This window comes from Melanotaenia boesemani, chromosome 5 (genome assembly GCF_017639745.1).
Source record: "Melanotaenia boesemani isolate fMelBoe1 chromosome 5, fMelBoe1.pri, whole genome shotgun sequence".
NCBI classification, from domain to species: Eukaryota; Metazoa; Chordata; class Actinopteri; order Atheriniformes; family Melanotaeniidae; genus Melanotaenia; species Melanotaenia boesemani.
The window spans coordinates 12,008,823-12,023,535 of NC_055686.1; the positions used below are offsets into that span (position 1 = coordinate 12,008,823).

Below are 14,713 nucleotides of genomic sequence, written 5' to 3' on the forward strand. Positions count from 1 at the left end.
AATATAGTAGAAAAAAAGAACTATATATATTTTATAGTCAACACTTATGCAGTAATGTTAAATAAAATACTATTTAATATTTGATGTTAAAGTAAAGAAACCTTTTCGGGAGTGTATGTGTGTGTGTGTGTGTGTGTGTTTGTGAACAAACCTCAGTGAAGACTGGGGAAATGACTGTGGTCAGACTGGTAGATTTACTCAGCTGATCCTGACTCTGTCCAGACAAAAAGGAAGAGGTAGACAAGAATTTAGCAATGATTCTATTCATTTTATTAACTTTCAACTCGCACCAAAATTCTAAAGAATGCATCTCTTTGTGCTGTTTGACATCTTCAAAATGTAACAAATATCAAGTCTGTGTAATATACAGTAATAGATGGAAAACATACAGAAAATATTCACAGAATCTCCTTCTGAAAATAAAAAGTCTCAAATCTGAAACAAAAACTGTACTGACCGTCCCGTTCAGAACTTTCCTTTCGTCTGTCTTCTTCTTACGCACTGTGGTAAACGACCACTCAGGACACTCGTTGTTCTCTTTATTACTGGATTCACTATATATGTACATACAAACAGCTTACCGTTAATGTACGTACATATCTCCCCTAACACACAGTGAAGTAAACTAACATCTTAAAATGAAGTTGCTACTGCTATTGAAATGCTGACATCACCTGTCGGAGTCATCGGAGCTGCTGCCGCTGTGTCCCTCTTCCTTCCACCGCCTGTACCTGTCAATCAGCTCGCTGAGGTAGGACGTCTTCTTACAGTATTTGATGATGAACTTGTGTTTCAGCAGCTCTTTGGCTGTGGGGCGCTGCACGATGAGAGAGAAGAGGTAGAGGATTACTGATGCTGGTCAACAAACTTTTAAACAAGAAGTTCATTCAAGGTTTTTTAGACAAAAAGGGAGGGGGAGGGGGAGGGGGGTATACTATTGTTTAGCTGCAGATATCATGGAAAATTAAAGACCTATGACTCAATTCAAGCTGGTTCTTCAAGAGATGGAGAACAGGAAAAACATGATAGAAAAGCTGTGAGTCCACTAGGTGGCAGCAAGAGGCAACTATACCAAAGAACACTGCCTCATTAATATGAAAGGCATGGAAAAACAGAGGCTATTCAAGCTTAAGAAAGCATATTTACTGTAATCAGGGTAGCTAAAAATACAAACACTTCAATTTTCAGAAAGAAAAGGTCAACATATGAGTCAATAATGTTTAAAAGTAGCATTTTCTTGTATGCAGGACAAAATACACCTAATATTCCCCTGTAATGCAATAATTTCATTTGCATACATTCATAATACAGCTTCCAGGGTTCTTAAACATTTATGTCTTAAAATGCCCCCCTTTCCAAACTGAAATATCCAGACTCTGTCAACTTTTAGCCCGTTTTGGACATGGGAGCATACAAGAGTTTAATAAAGGCAAAAAAACAAATTCCATACTTTTCAGAACTGCATAGGAACCCTGAACCTAATGCAGCACTAAAGTATTAAGTAGTAACTGAAATCAGAGGACAAACTAAGATCCTTTCATTGAAAAGAAAAACACACTAATATCAAGATGCAGAATCACTCCACTCCAAGTGTACCATTTCAAATCCTACTAATGATAAAAACAAGAAAGGACAAATTCTCTCAAATGAAAGTAGTAATATTTCATTAAAAATGGTGTTACAGCTGTTCTGATCAACTCATTTTAAAACTACTTTATCAACAGTAACCTCCTGTGGTTCAATAAATCTCAATTACCAGATAAAATGAGTTTCATCCGAGTACTTTACATCTGAAAAAATCTAAAAACTGTTTGGGTGGTAATCTGATTAATCTATTTGTCTGAGTTAAGAGGTTAAATGTCTTTCCTGTGACAACTTGGATAACTGAACTGAGATGAAGAGGCGGAAAAATCCACTGAAAGTAGAAAGTAAAGCTTTCTGGTGATTTTAGTGGTTTAAATTGTGCATGAAATTGATTTACACTTTAAAGAGTAAACATCTTAATATTATACTTGGTAAATAAAATTTTAACTGCATAAAACTCAGCAGAGTATAAACAGGTTTTCAGCTGTCTGACTTACGAAGGCAGGGTCCTTGTTGAGGCAAGCCTCGGTGAACTCTTTGAAGCTCTTGGAGAAATCTCCGTTCAACGTTGGAGGAGGAGATTTGGGGATGTGGAAGAGCACTCGCATGGGATGCATGTCGGAATTTGGAGGTTCACCCTTGGCGAGCTCGATGGCTGTGATGCCCAGTGACCAAATGTCCGCCTGCAGGGACACACACATTTAGGAAACAAACACGACTTATTTGATTCAGTGCATGGCAGGGATTTCAGATTTAAATAACACTTTAAAACTGATATCAGTGTTTCTAAAATGGTTTTATCAGCATATGAGAAAACATCCAGTATACTCATTCATATTAATCTGTTTAATCTGTTATCACTGGCAATTTGCACAACTGGAAAGGCGTCATCAAAATAGGAAAAGGTACATACAGGTCTAGAAGCAACAGATGGCAAACTTCTTAGGGAAGGTCTTGCATATTTCAGCAAGACAAAGCTTAACTGCATCTACCGCAACAGCATGGCTTCATAGAAGAAGAGCCCTGTCCAGACCAACTCACTGAATGGACAACATTTCCTTTCCTCAAGGGTCCAGCAAATAGTCTCCTCCCCTCCTGGATGTGTAACGGTTTGCCGTTAAAAGAAGAGGGGATGCTGCACTGCTGCCATCAAAGTCAAGATGAGCTTTTTTATTGTGAAGTTGTAAAATGTTTCACTTTCAACATCTTTTGTTTTTATATTCTACTATGAATCATAATATTGGTTTGTGAGATTTGCAAATTATTGCATCCTGTTAAAAGTCTACATTTTACACAGTAACCTGACTTTTTTGGAACTGGGGTTGTATTTGACCATCATAAAAGAGGAGAAAACAAGCACACAAGCCTATGTAAAAACCCATTTAACACACAAACAGCTAATCATGAACACAGGTTGAATGCCACGTTTTCTCAATTCACTTTAACAGTTGGGCATCGGCTGAATAAGAAGCAGCCATTATCTCTCACACAGAAAACACAGGGTCACGTTACAACAGGATGCTCGGTTACTGTTTGACTGTTAACTCTGCCAGCTCCATTACTGTTACACACCCACCATATGGCAGTATGTGGTAGGGATACACACACACACACACACTCCTACACACACACGTCCTTGTGATCCCGTGGAAACATGTGAGGCTTCCAAACTTTACACAAACACTCATACATCCACACCAAATGCTTTGCTGCTCGTTTCATCAGAGTCAAGGCAACATAAACAAGTTTATAACAGTTCTGTTCTTGTGTTTGGTATAAGAGATCAAGAGTTTAATCCAGCTAATAAACACAAACAAAACCACAAACCATCTTTTTTTTATTATTTTGGAACAGTTCATAAGATGTAATATGTTAATTAGTCAGCGTTTGAACTAATGGGCAGAACCAGGCTGGTTGCTTTAGGTCTTAATGCTAAACTAAGCTAAGTCAACCATATCCTTGTCCCTGCTTCATACTGAGCAGATATGAATGATATAATTAAACACTTACAGGTTTTAAGATAGATCCCATTTCTAAAAACATTAAATCGTTCTTTTGAGGTATGGCATTTATAATCTGGTTGTGGTCATGCTTCATGGCTCACAGATGGAGCTCCTCCAACTGTTTTGGATGGCTAAACAACTCCCATAAGCCTCATGTTAGGAGGCTCCAGATCCTTGTGGGTGGCCTAGGTTAAAATCCCAATAGGACCCCTTTGCTGCATGTCATGCCCTCTTTTTCCAACTCCTTTTTCAGTACACCTAAGGTTTCAAACTGTAAAACAATCATTAATACAAATACTCCACTGAGGTTAAAATCTTGGGCCCTAACTGGGGCATGTCCTGAACCCAGCTGATGGATGTATTTCTATCCAACAAGACCACAAGACCAGGCTAAATGTCCCCTCTTTAATCAGTTTGCTTCTGCATTCTGGATAAAATTGTATAGATTTTATAACTGCTCTTCACCAATGAGGTAAAAATGCTCTGAACTGGTTGATATCTTTGGCAGTCTTCCTCACCATAGTTATGGTGCCCATGACTTTCTGGCATTTAGTACTTACAGCACGGATCTAAAATTCTGGACCTCGGCAGCTGGTGTCCTGCAGATTTTAGATGTCTCCCTGGTTCAACACACCTGGCTCAAATTAATGGGTCATTTTGCAGCGCTTGATAGACATTTAGAGTTCAGTTCTGTCTTTTAATTCATTATTGTCCTGGTCCCAGTAAACATGCACAGCAGGGAATGGAGTATGTTGGACTCTGCAGTGATGTAGACCATGAGGAAATATTTAAGATATTCTGCAGCTTCTAACTTTCTCTATGACAGGTCATACAAGCATGCATACATGTGAATACAGACTAATTCTCTGCACAGATCTTGTCTTTAGCTTACTTGAACAGCGGTTTTGTCAAATGATATAGCAGTTATAAAAATCTGGATTTTATTAGAACATAGCTTTATGCAACTACAGCATGAGCTCAATCAGAAAAAAACATGAATGAAAGCAGCTTTATTGGGATTTGAGCTATATTAATATAAATTTACACATTACTGTTTTTTAGAAAAAGTAAAAAAAAGTCTAGAGCTTGATTTGACCGCCAACTGCATCATTCGGTATGTTAGTTTCGGTTTGGGAGCTTTGATTTGTGGGATTTCTGTTCATTTTTCAAACAGATGAGCAACATAATTTAGTTTTTACAGCCCAAAATAAAAGGATTTACTCTCTCTTAAAGGGGAAACTGTCTGAAATCTCCATTTATAGTCCATGTTTTTCTTCCTGAAACATATCTAGATCATACCTGCCTAGAGGCTGGTTTGGCATGCCTCATATAAAATAAGAAGCTTTCCTTTATGCTGCCATTTTAGGCCAATCATGGCAAACTGGGCCTTTCAGTGGGAGTGCCCTACAAAGACAGGCGCTAAACTGGAGTAGCTCAGATAGAAGGTGGGAAGATTAGATATAGATTAGATATAAAACTATGTGGATTCTGTTAAACTGAAGCATGAAAACATGATGAAGACACTTTAAACTATTTTAGTTCACATGGTGGTGATATTTAAGGTTACAAATACCATCAAGTTTGATGTGAAATCAAACACCTCATATGTAAATACTATGTGTGAGCATGTTTGAACTTTTCAGACTATGTTTGTTTGTCTTTGGCATTTCAATTTATGGAAGATTAACTAAACAAAAAGTCTGAACATATTATTCCACCTCCCTGCAACAACCCATCTGTGTTTTATACATGAGATTTTAAGTAAATTTGTATTGGCATCATATGAATTGTCAGTATAAAGCAGATAATCAATAGTGAAGATAAAAAGAAACATTAACCATGACAAAGCAAGAAAAGTGAATGATCTGCCAGGTTAGAAGTTACATGAGCTTTCCTGCAGGTATTTCAGTTTGTTTCTAGAAACTTAAAACTATGATATGGTTGGATGCTCAACACACACAAAAAAAACATGAGCGACAAATTACAATAACACACACCGTGCTGGCAACGTCAGAGAAATATGCAACCACACACTGACATGAACTAAAGCTCATCTGCAGATAAAAGTACACACACACTCTAATGAACATGCCTTATTTGCAAACCTTTTGGCAGATGTTTTTTCCTCATTACAAAACTATTTACCTTGCTATAGGGTATCAAAAGCCGGGGTTGATTCAGTGTGCCCACATGACTACATAAATCCACTGAATATTGAGGCAGCTGGCTTGGTGTCAGTTACACGAACAATGAGACTGACGAGGGAATCCCAGTAAACTGGAAAAACCAGCTCACTGTGTCATCGTCTGCAACGAAAAAAAATCATACACAGCCAGACAACAGGACGGTGGGGGCCTGTCTCATGCAAATACAACTGAGAACACTTCAGAAAAAAATGCAAATTGGATCAAAACTCTGACGCAACAACAGATCCACGTGGATCAGGTTCCTTCAGCAATATGCAAACTAAGCGCAAGCAACAATGAAATCCCAACGATATAAAACCTGAAAAAAACAAAACATTATAACGCATCTCCAAAGAAATTTGTTTGAGCTGAATAACGACAGCCAAAACAATTGACCCGAGGAACAGTCATATTCTGCATCAACACTTTAAACTAACACACTGACACTTAACATGAGTTAAAGTGTGTTTATGGTGAGAGAGAAGGTTTTTCTGAACAACTGGCATTTAATTTCAGACAGAAGTTGAAACAATGAGGGTTCTGTTATAGCAAATAACAATGTAATATATAGGGGTTTACAAATTTATTCATGACCCTGGGTGTTGTCCTTTTCTTTTTTGCATGAAACCTGTCAGAACCTACAGAAAAAAGTGAACTAAAACAACAACAATAATAATAGTAATAATAATAATAGTAAAACAAATCAAATAAAAATAAATAAAAGTGGTATGTGTATATGTATTCGCCAGATTTGCTATTAAGCCCCTAAAAAATCTCTGGTGCTAAAAATTACCTCGAAAAGTCATATAATTTGTATAGCAAGGTCCATCAGTGTGCAGTCTAATGGTCACATAATCGCACCACTAATCAAGAATCACCACCAAGCATGTGAGACCACAAAGACCAGGGAGCTGTCCAAGCTACAAAATTTTGAAAATGTATAAAGTACCATAAGGTATGTGGCAGATTAACCAAACATATAAAAAAGGTCCTCCGGTTAGAAGAAACTAAAACTAAAATTGCTGGTCATCAACAAAAACGATGTCTGGCGCAAACAATGCCTCAGCCTAAACACGCCATTCCCACAGTGATGCACGGTGGTGAAAGCATCATAATGAAGAAATGTTTTTTTAATTTACAGGAACATGGAAACTAGTCAATTCATTATTTTTTAGTAGTAGTAGTATCATCATCATCACAGTCATAATCATCATCATTTATTAATAGTAGTAGTAGAAGTAGTAGTACTGTTATTTTTATTGCATTGTTTATATTAAACAATACTGTACTGTATTAATATATTGTGATTTTAAAGTAGTGTATTATACAATATTGCGTCAATATATATTATAGATTAAATATTACTCCAATTACTATATTGTAGTGCGTACAACTACTGTGCTACTTTCTTATGCTTGATTTACTGTTTACATTTACACTACACTTCACAAGTACTGCACTCATGCCCTTATTGCACAGCTATCTGTGTTTTCTAACGTGCGTTTCTTTTGTCTTTGTGTTTTTTACTTTAATATACTGGAAACTTGAAGATTACACTGTTTGCCATTAATTATCCCTCAGGGACAAATTAAGCATTTTAATTGAACTGAACTGAAGAATTAAGGGAATGATGGATGGTGTGAAATCCACAGAACCTTTCTGGGATTTGAGGATGGGAAAAACTAGGAAATGTGTTGGCCTGGTCAAAGCCCAGAACTTAAGCCAACCTAAATTGTGGCAAGGCTCAAAGATTGCTGTACACCAGCAGAACCCATCCAAGTCGAAGAAGCTGGAACAGTTTGACTGTGAATAATGGGAGAAAACTCCCAGTGGTTTGATGTGTCAACTTCATAGACATACCCAGAGAAACACGCAGCTGGAATAGCTGCAAAAGGTGGCTCTACAAAGTACTGACTTTTGGGGAGAATAGTGAGGTAACAAAAAAAACAAAAAAACAAAAGTTTAAATACTTTAGTTCCAATACTTCTGCAATCCACTCATTGCTGCAATTCCAATATTTCCTAAATGTGGTCAAATAAACTTTACTTTTGTCTCTGTCATATTCTGATCTTACATCTAAACACAGAAAGAACCTGGGATTGTTACCTTTGGCTTAAAGCTGTGTAAGCCCTAACTTATAAGAATTTGGGAATGTTTTTTAGGCTGAAATTGAAATAAAAACAAACCTACAGTCGAGGAGCTTAGATGGATTAACATGGTCCTGAAGGTGTTTGTAGTAAAGTAAACAGGTGTCTGACCTTGGAGTCATAAGCAGACTGCTGGATGACCTCAGGCGCCATCCAGAACGGCGTTCCCACGAAGGTTTCCCTCTTGATCTGTGTATCAGTCAGCTGACCAGCCACTCCAAAGTCAGCCAGCTTCACCTGACCGTGCTCCGACAGCAGGACGTTGGCAGCTGCAGAGATCATCGTTATTTTTTCCTTTCAGCTAGGTTTGGTTCATGAATCAGATTATTTGGTTGAACTTTTTAAACAACTATAATTATCTAAGCACAGAAAACGCAACCAGTAATCCTTTATTCAATGTCAATCAAGAGCTTTTAGTGTGGTCGTAAGGTACGTCTATTTGCACCTTCATAGACTCAACAGTTCTGCAGCTAACATTTAAATGTTGTTCAGTCTGATTTCTTCATCTGGAATATCACCAGGGAAAGTACCAGGATGGCACTTTTAACAGACAATTTCATCTGAAACCCCAAACATAAACTTAACCAAAGCAGGTTATGTGTTCAGCCTCAGCTACCATAGAGATGTATCCAAATTAAAAGGGAATCACCTTTGTGAAACTAAAAACTCTGGCTTCAGGCTCAACATGCCTCTCTAAGCCATTAATCTTGCATCGTAGTTCACCCCTCTGGTGTATCCTGTGTTACTGTTAGCAGGGTTTAAGTTGGGATTTGTGAGGTCGGGGGCCACAGACTAACCTGAGCGCTTGTAGAGACACGCATCAGGCTTAAAACAGCTGTTCGTTTTACACCTGGAGTGGTTCTCCTTCTAAAAGATGGAAGTTGGGTTATCTTCTATAGGTGCTAAAATGCAAGTATGGGAAATCCACCAAATAACTGGTCTCAGCTCCCAATTTGTAATTATGACATTATCAATGATGAAATAAAAAATACTTGATCTTCAAATGAAAATTGTAAAACATGTGAGATGTTATTTGGAATATTTTAAATTTCTTATATATTTAACATTCTGTGGGCTCTCGTGTTCTTTATTGTACAGCCGGTAGGATGAGAAAGTAGGTCAGGTAGACGTTAGGCTGGCACCGTTTTTATGGCGGCTGCTACGCCAGATCAACTTTTTTTTTTTTAACTTATTCTGTCCAGCATCGTAGCAATGTCTGGCTGCTGTGTTGTGCCGAACAAATTTGCTTAACCAAGGGGAGCTTTATGTATATAAGGGTCTGCTTCTCTTGACAATCTAGTTTTATCTAGTTTTTAATTATTTATTTATTTTATTAAAAAAGAAAAAAGCCACATCAACTAAACACTGCGCTCACAGGAGCATTAAGCAACAACAAAACCAGTTATTTTCCTCATCTTTCCTTCTTGTCTTTTTGCTGCTGAAGCAACGTTCCTGAGGGTTTAGTAACCTGCTGCTCTGGTCTGTTGCCTCCACTATCGATAATAAAACCAACAGAAACAGCTGCTAAACTTTCCTGTTTCCGTCTCTAAATTTAAATCAGAAGGTAGAGGCAAGGTGATTACTCCTGGGTGAAGCTGCAGTAAGCTTCAGGCTTAGCTCCCTTCACTTTACCCAGCAGCTAGCTTCAGGCTTAGCTCCCTTCACTTTACCCAGTAGCTAGCTCCAGGCTTAGCTCCCTTCACTTTACCCAGTAGCTAGCTTCAGGTTTAGCTCCCTTTACTTTACCAAGCAGTTAGCTTCAGGCTTAGCTCCCTTCACTTTACCCAGCAGCTGGCTCCAGGCTTAGCTCCCTTCACTTTACCCAGTAGCTAGCTCCAGGCTTAGCTCCCTTCACTTTACCCAGTAGCTAGCTCCAGGCTTAGCTCCCTTCACTTTACCCAGTCGCTAGCTTCAGGCTTAGCTCCCTTCACTTTACCCAGCAGCTGGCTTCAGGCTTAGCTCCCTTCACTTTACCCAGTCACTAGCTTCAGGTTTAGCTCCCTTCACTTTACCCAGTAGCTAGCTCCAGGCTTAGCTCCCTTCACTTTACCCAGCAGCTAGCTCCAGGCTTAGCTCCCTTCACTTTACCCAGCAGCTCGCTCCAGGCTTAGCTCCCTTCACTTTACCCAGTAGCTAGCTCCAGGCTTAGCTCCCTTCACTTTACCCAGCAGCTAGCTCCAGACTTAGCTCCCTTCACTTTACCCAGTCGCTAGCTTCAGGTTTAGCTCCCTTTACTTTACCAAGCAGCTAGCTTCAGGCTTAGCTCCCTTCACTTTACCCAGCAGTGGTGAAGCAGACACAGGACTCCGCTGTAACTAGAAGACCTGTGTGGCGTCTCTACACAATGACATGTAACGCCAAAAAAATGTCAAAACAAAAACCTAAAAAAAAAGCCATTGACTTTGTACACCTTTTAGACTAATCTGTTAGTCATGCACATCCCTAATATAAATAAGTTCCAGGGAAAGATTTAAAGGGGCTCTTGGACATTCATCCACACTAGAAACTGAGTCCTAATATTTACAGCTTCTGACACACAAATATATTGTGTCCTTATAGCAATTTGTTTTTTGTCTTTTAAGTGTTATTCAAAGGAAAGCACAAGGTTCAGGCTCTGTGGTCAAACAGCAGCATTTAACCCAATTTGTACCTTTGATGTCTCTGTGGATCTTCTTCTCAGAATGTAGGTAGTCAAGCCCCTTCAGGATCTCCTTCAGCATGGTTGCAATCTGTGGCTCATCAAAAGGACCTGCTCGCAGCTGCATACACACACACAATATGTGATAACAAAAACACTCAACAATGTGCCAAGAGGCAATAGGCAGGTGTTCAAAACACACCTTGTTCCACTTTATACAGGACAAGACTCAACACACAATGTTACATAATCTCAGCATCTGAATCACTCTCATATTTTGCATAATCATTTGTTCATATGGAGTGCTACCTTTTGGATAATTCTTCCTGATCTGAAGCATCAATATTGGATTTTTACTCACTTATGTGGACACAAATGCACATTACCATAAGAGAAAAAGATGCCTAAAATACAGTTAAACTGACTACACTGTGGAAAAGAAGTCATGTTAGATGATAAAACCTTTTGGATTTAACTATCAGTTTCTTCTGAATGGATCAATATAAAGAGAAGACAGTGTTCTTCTCAATAAATGTTTAGTGTTGATAGCTTTAATAAAAATTGAGCTGAAATTTGGTTAAAGACTTACCAAGTCAAGCGCTGAACCTCCACCAAGATACTCCATGATAATCCACAATTTACTGCCCTACAAGAGAAACAATTTGTTGTGTCTAAAGCAACAAAAAATTAAACAAAAATCAAATTCCCTTTAACATAAGCTGTAATATGTCATGCATAAGAACCGGAATATGTGATATGTAGAGATATAAAAAGATGAAAGAAATGCCTAAAACACCTGACAGCTTTTATCTGACTTTAATCAACATTCCTGCTATTTTCCACCAGCCATGCTGCTTCCTGTCAGACTACTTTTACTTCTTTTCACATGGCCAGCATTTTCCGAAGGTTTCCTTAAATACGTCATGTGAACTCAGAACAAGAACATAATGCTATTCTGACCTTTAGGTAGGAGCCGTAGTATTTTGTGATGTAAGGACTGTCGCACTGACTGAGCACTGTGATCTCCTGCTGGATATCCTCGATCTCATCCTCTGCCTCCTCCAGATCAATTGTCTTAATGGCAACGACGCTCTGAGAGCGATTATCAATGCCTTTGAACACCTGCAGGAAGATATAAAAAGAATATAAAAGTCAAGACAAATACTAAAGAGTTGTGAAACTAAGGATGATGACCATCAAGAGGAGACAAAAATTTCTCTAAGAATTTAAAAAATAAAAAAAGGGTTCATAGTGGAAATTTGCTCACCTCTCCAAAAGATCCTTTTCCAATTCTGTCCAATTTAGTGAACAACTCCTCTGGATCAATCTGAGAACTCTGAGAAGAGCAAAAAGAAGGGAACGATAGACACATTAATGCAACATGTGTCAGTCTACTGCTGTCAAACAGATAAACCAAGGGGGAAGCAGGACAAACACTAAAAAGCAGCCTCACAAATAGTAGTGACTGGCACCCTTAAAATGGTCCACATTCAGTCTAATTTGGATAACTTATTCGCAGTTGCATTGGATTTTCCACCATTTTTACCAGATGTATTGTATTATTTAACACAGCAATTAATCTCTGATCTGGTAAAAGATCTACCATCTACATCAAGCATTCTGCCACTCAGTAACAAAAATTACATGACAAAGGAGAATTTGACAATCTTGCGAAAGAGTCATACTTTTTTATTATTTGAACAACCCTCCCTCTCTGCTGTGCTTAGTCTCCACCCCTCCTTGCACCGGATGATCAGGCTAGTAACCATGGATACTGCAGAAGTGATAGTGACTGATTGATCAGTTTTTCTCATTCAGTCATGGCAATTTATGTTAGAAGCACAGAGAAGAACGAGAGTTGTTTAAATTTTTCACAGACCATAGATATAATAGAAAAATTGTAAATAAATTAATAAATAAACAAATAAAAAACATATACAGTACTTTAAGTAAAATAAAATATGTCAAAATTCAATTTAACCCCTAAAATTCTTTAAAAAAATTAAATAAACACAGTAAATAAATAAAATTTAATAATAAATAAAAGCAAATAAATTAATAAAACAAATTAACTAGATGTAAAGAATTTTTTTAAAAAAAGGTGGTTTGATGCAAATTTGTGACACCAACTCTTAAGAGGTTATAAATACACAAAAACATTAGGCACCTAGGAAAATAAATTACTAAATCAAACTGCAAAGTTTTAACCCGAAAAACAATCAACCTTCCATTAAATTTCTATTAACTTAAACTTAGTTCCTCATGCATGAGGCTTTACATCACAATGAGCCAAACAAGACTCTCACACACAAAAAGGCCATAAATGCAGAAGGAAACAAGCGTGACAGTTGAAGATAACAGGAACTGAACACACACAGCTGCCTGCACTCTTATCTCTGAGGGATTACACTCATTTCATAAATAAGACTGCTGTGGTTGAAAAAGAGAGAAAAAAAGCAGCTCTTTAACAGGAGTTCAGAAACGTGAAATTCACTGCAGTCTTTGTGCTAACAGAATACCGAGTAACGAGGAAATCAAGTCTAATATTAACAATATGACCTCAAAATAAACTCAGTGACATTTTTTTTAAAGAAAATTGTGTTTTATGTTTTGCTTAATGCAGCAGCTGGAGTTACTTTTTGAGATTAAATTTCATAAACTGCATCTGTAGTGAAGAAGTGTTTAAACCTTTTAAACACTTCAAAGTGAGAGAATCTTTTTGCCTTTAGTGCCAAAATACAGAAGAAACTTAAACCAATCTACAAATTATTTTCACATATATATGTATGTGTGAAAGAAGTATTTGGATTGTTTAGGCTTTCTTGGCTTTTGTAAAGACTTCCCACTCGTTTCAGTCAGCAGATGTTTTAATTCATCAACATAAATGCATTTATGAGAGCTCTACGGGATGCAAGTTAACACTCTAAAAGACTATGTTTTGTGGAAAAAATTCACTCAGCATGATAGTTGGCAGACTTTGAGTCATCATGCTGCAGTAATTTTATTTTAACCACACTTATTTAGCTTGCAATGCATCACTGTTTTTTAATTCTATGAACTGCATTACTACTATAATAAATACTGTTTGGCCTGTCTACATCCATGATTTGTTAGTCTGAAAGTACAGTCCTGTGCAGATTCTCCCATTTGCATTATTGCTACAAGAAACATGCTTCCTTTTTCTCTTTGCTGTCTTACATTAAGTTTAAATGGCTTCCTTTATATTACACAATTTTGTTTTGTCTACAAACGCAGCTGTTTCAGATCTATAAAGCAGGTTTTGCTGCTATATTTGGCCACTTCTGTCACTGGTCTTTCACTTGATGTGGCCTCTGTGGTCAGTCGTTTTTGCCTTTTTAAAAACAAACCAACTATGTAAATGAAATCGCAAAAGCTCCCATGACTTTTCAGTCATTCTGCAGTTGCATTAAATTAGTTTAAAGGGAATCTGTTAGTTTGTGTAGATCACTGCACTGACAACAGACATATTAAACTGAGACCCCCACACATGTTTAATATTGTTAGCCTTCATTTATGCTCAAAAGATGCAGTTCACAGAGAGAAATAGTTCTGTACATATAAAAGAAAAAGCTGTAAGTATATTAAAGTGCTGTCAAAAGTACACCGAATCAACCAGCACGGTCCTCTTTTTTTCTTCTTTAGCTACTTAAAATACTGAATGAATCACCTCTTGTTAAAAGTAAAGTTTGGGCTGCATGATCCGATGCCACCAGTTTTGTACGCCAGCACACTCCAAGTAATGCATGTATGAAAAATGACTGATGCTTTAAAACCAAAACTTCTCAAAAATGCTTTTTGTGACCTTTAACAAAAACAGGGAGGCTCATTTTTTAAAGTGTTTTTATTCTGGCCTCAACAAGTTTAGACCCAAGTTCTGTTTGTCCTCAACCTCTGGTGTAAGAACATTTAACAAACACCCTCACAGGAACGTATAATATCCCTATGATGCTGCTTGAGTTTCCTCTGAGCTAAAAAAAGAACAGAGACACTCACAGTACCCACAATGTTGCCACACCCTGTGAGCAAATACAGCAGCTACTGTCTGCAGACTTCAGCTTGGTGCAGACAGATGAAGAAAAAGACGAGACAGTGCAGAGACTAAAAAGACCCAGTGCAATAAAACCATAAGTCATA

The 14,713-nt window shown here is 37.7% G+C and overlaps 1 protein-coding gene across 3 annotated transcripts in view; it reads right to left on the reverse strand.

The window, feature by feature from the left end:
* The window catches only part of stk26 (serine/threonine protein kinase 26), a 32,428-nt gene that overhangs the window by 1,995 nt on the left and 15,720 nt on the right, over positions 1–14,713 (reverse strand). For all 3 annotated transcript variants that reach the window (XM_041985989.1, XM_041985988.1, XM_041985990.1), the window contains exons 2-10: positions 11,826–11,894; positions 11,519–11,680; positions 11,148–11,204; positions 10,571–10,679; positions 8,032–8,189; positions 2,082–2,267; positions 675–817; positions 458–554; positions 152–214 (exon numbers count right to left, since the gene is read on the reverse strand). In XM_041985989.1, coding sequence (XP_041841923.1) covers positions 152–214; positions 458–554; positions 675–817; positions 2,082–2,267; positions 8,032–8,189; positions 10,571–10,679; positions 11,148–11,204; positions 11,519–11,680; positions 11,826–11,894 — 1,044 coding nt within the window. The remainder of the gene's footprint in view (positions 1–151; positions 215–457; positions 555–674; positions 818–2,081; positions 2,268–8,031; positions 8,190–10,570; positions 10,680–11,147; positions 11,205–11,518; positions 11,681–11,825; positions 11,895–14,713) is intronic.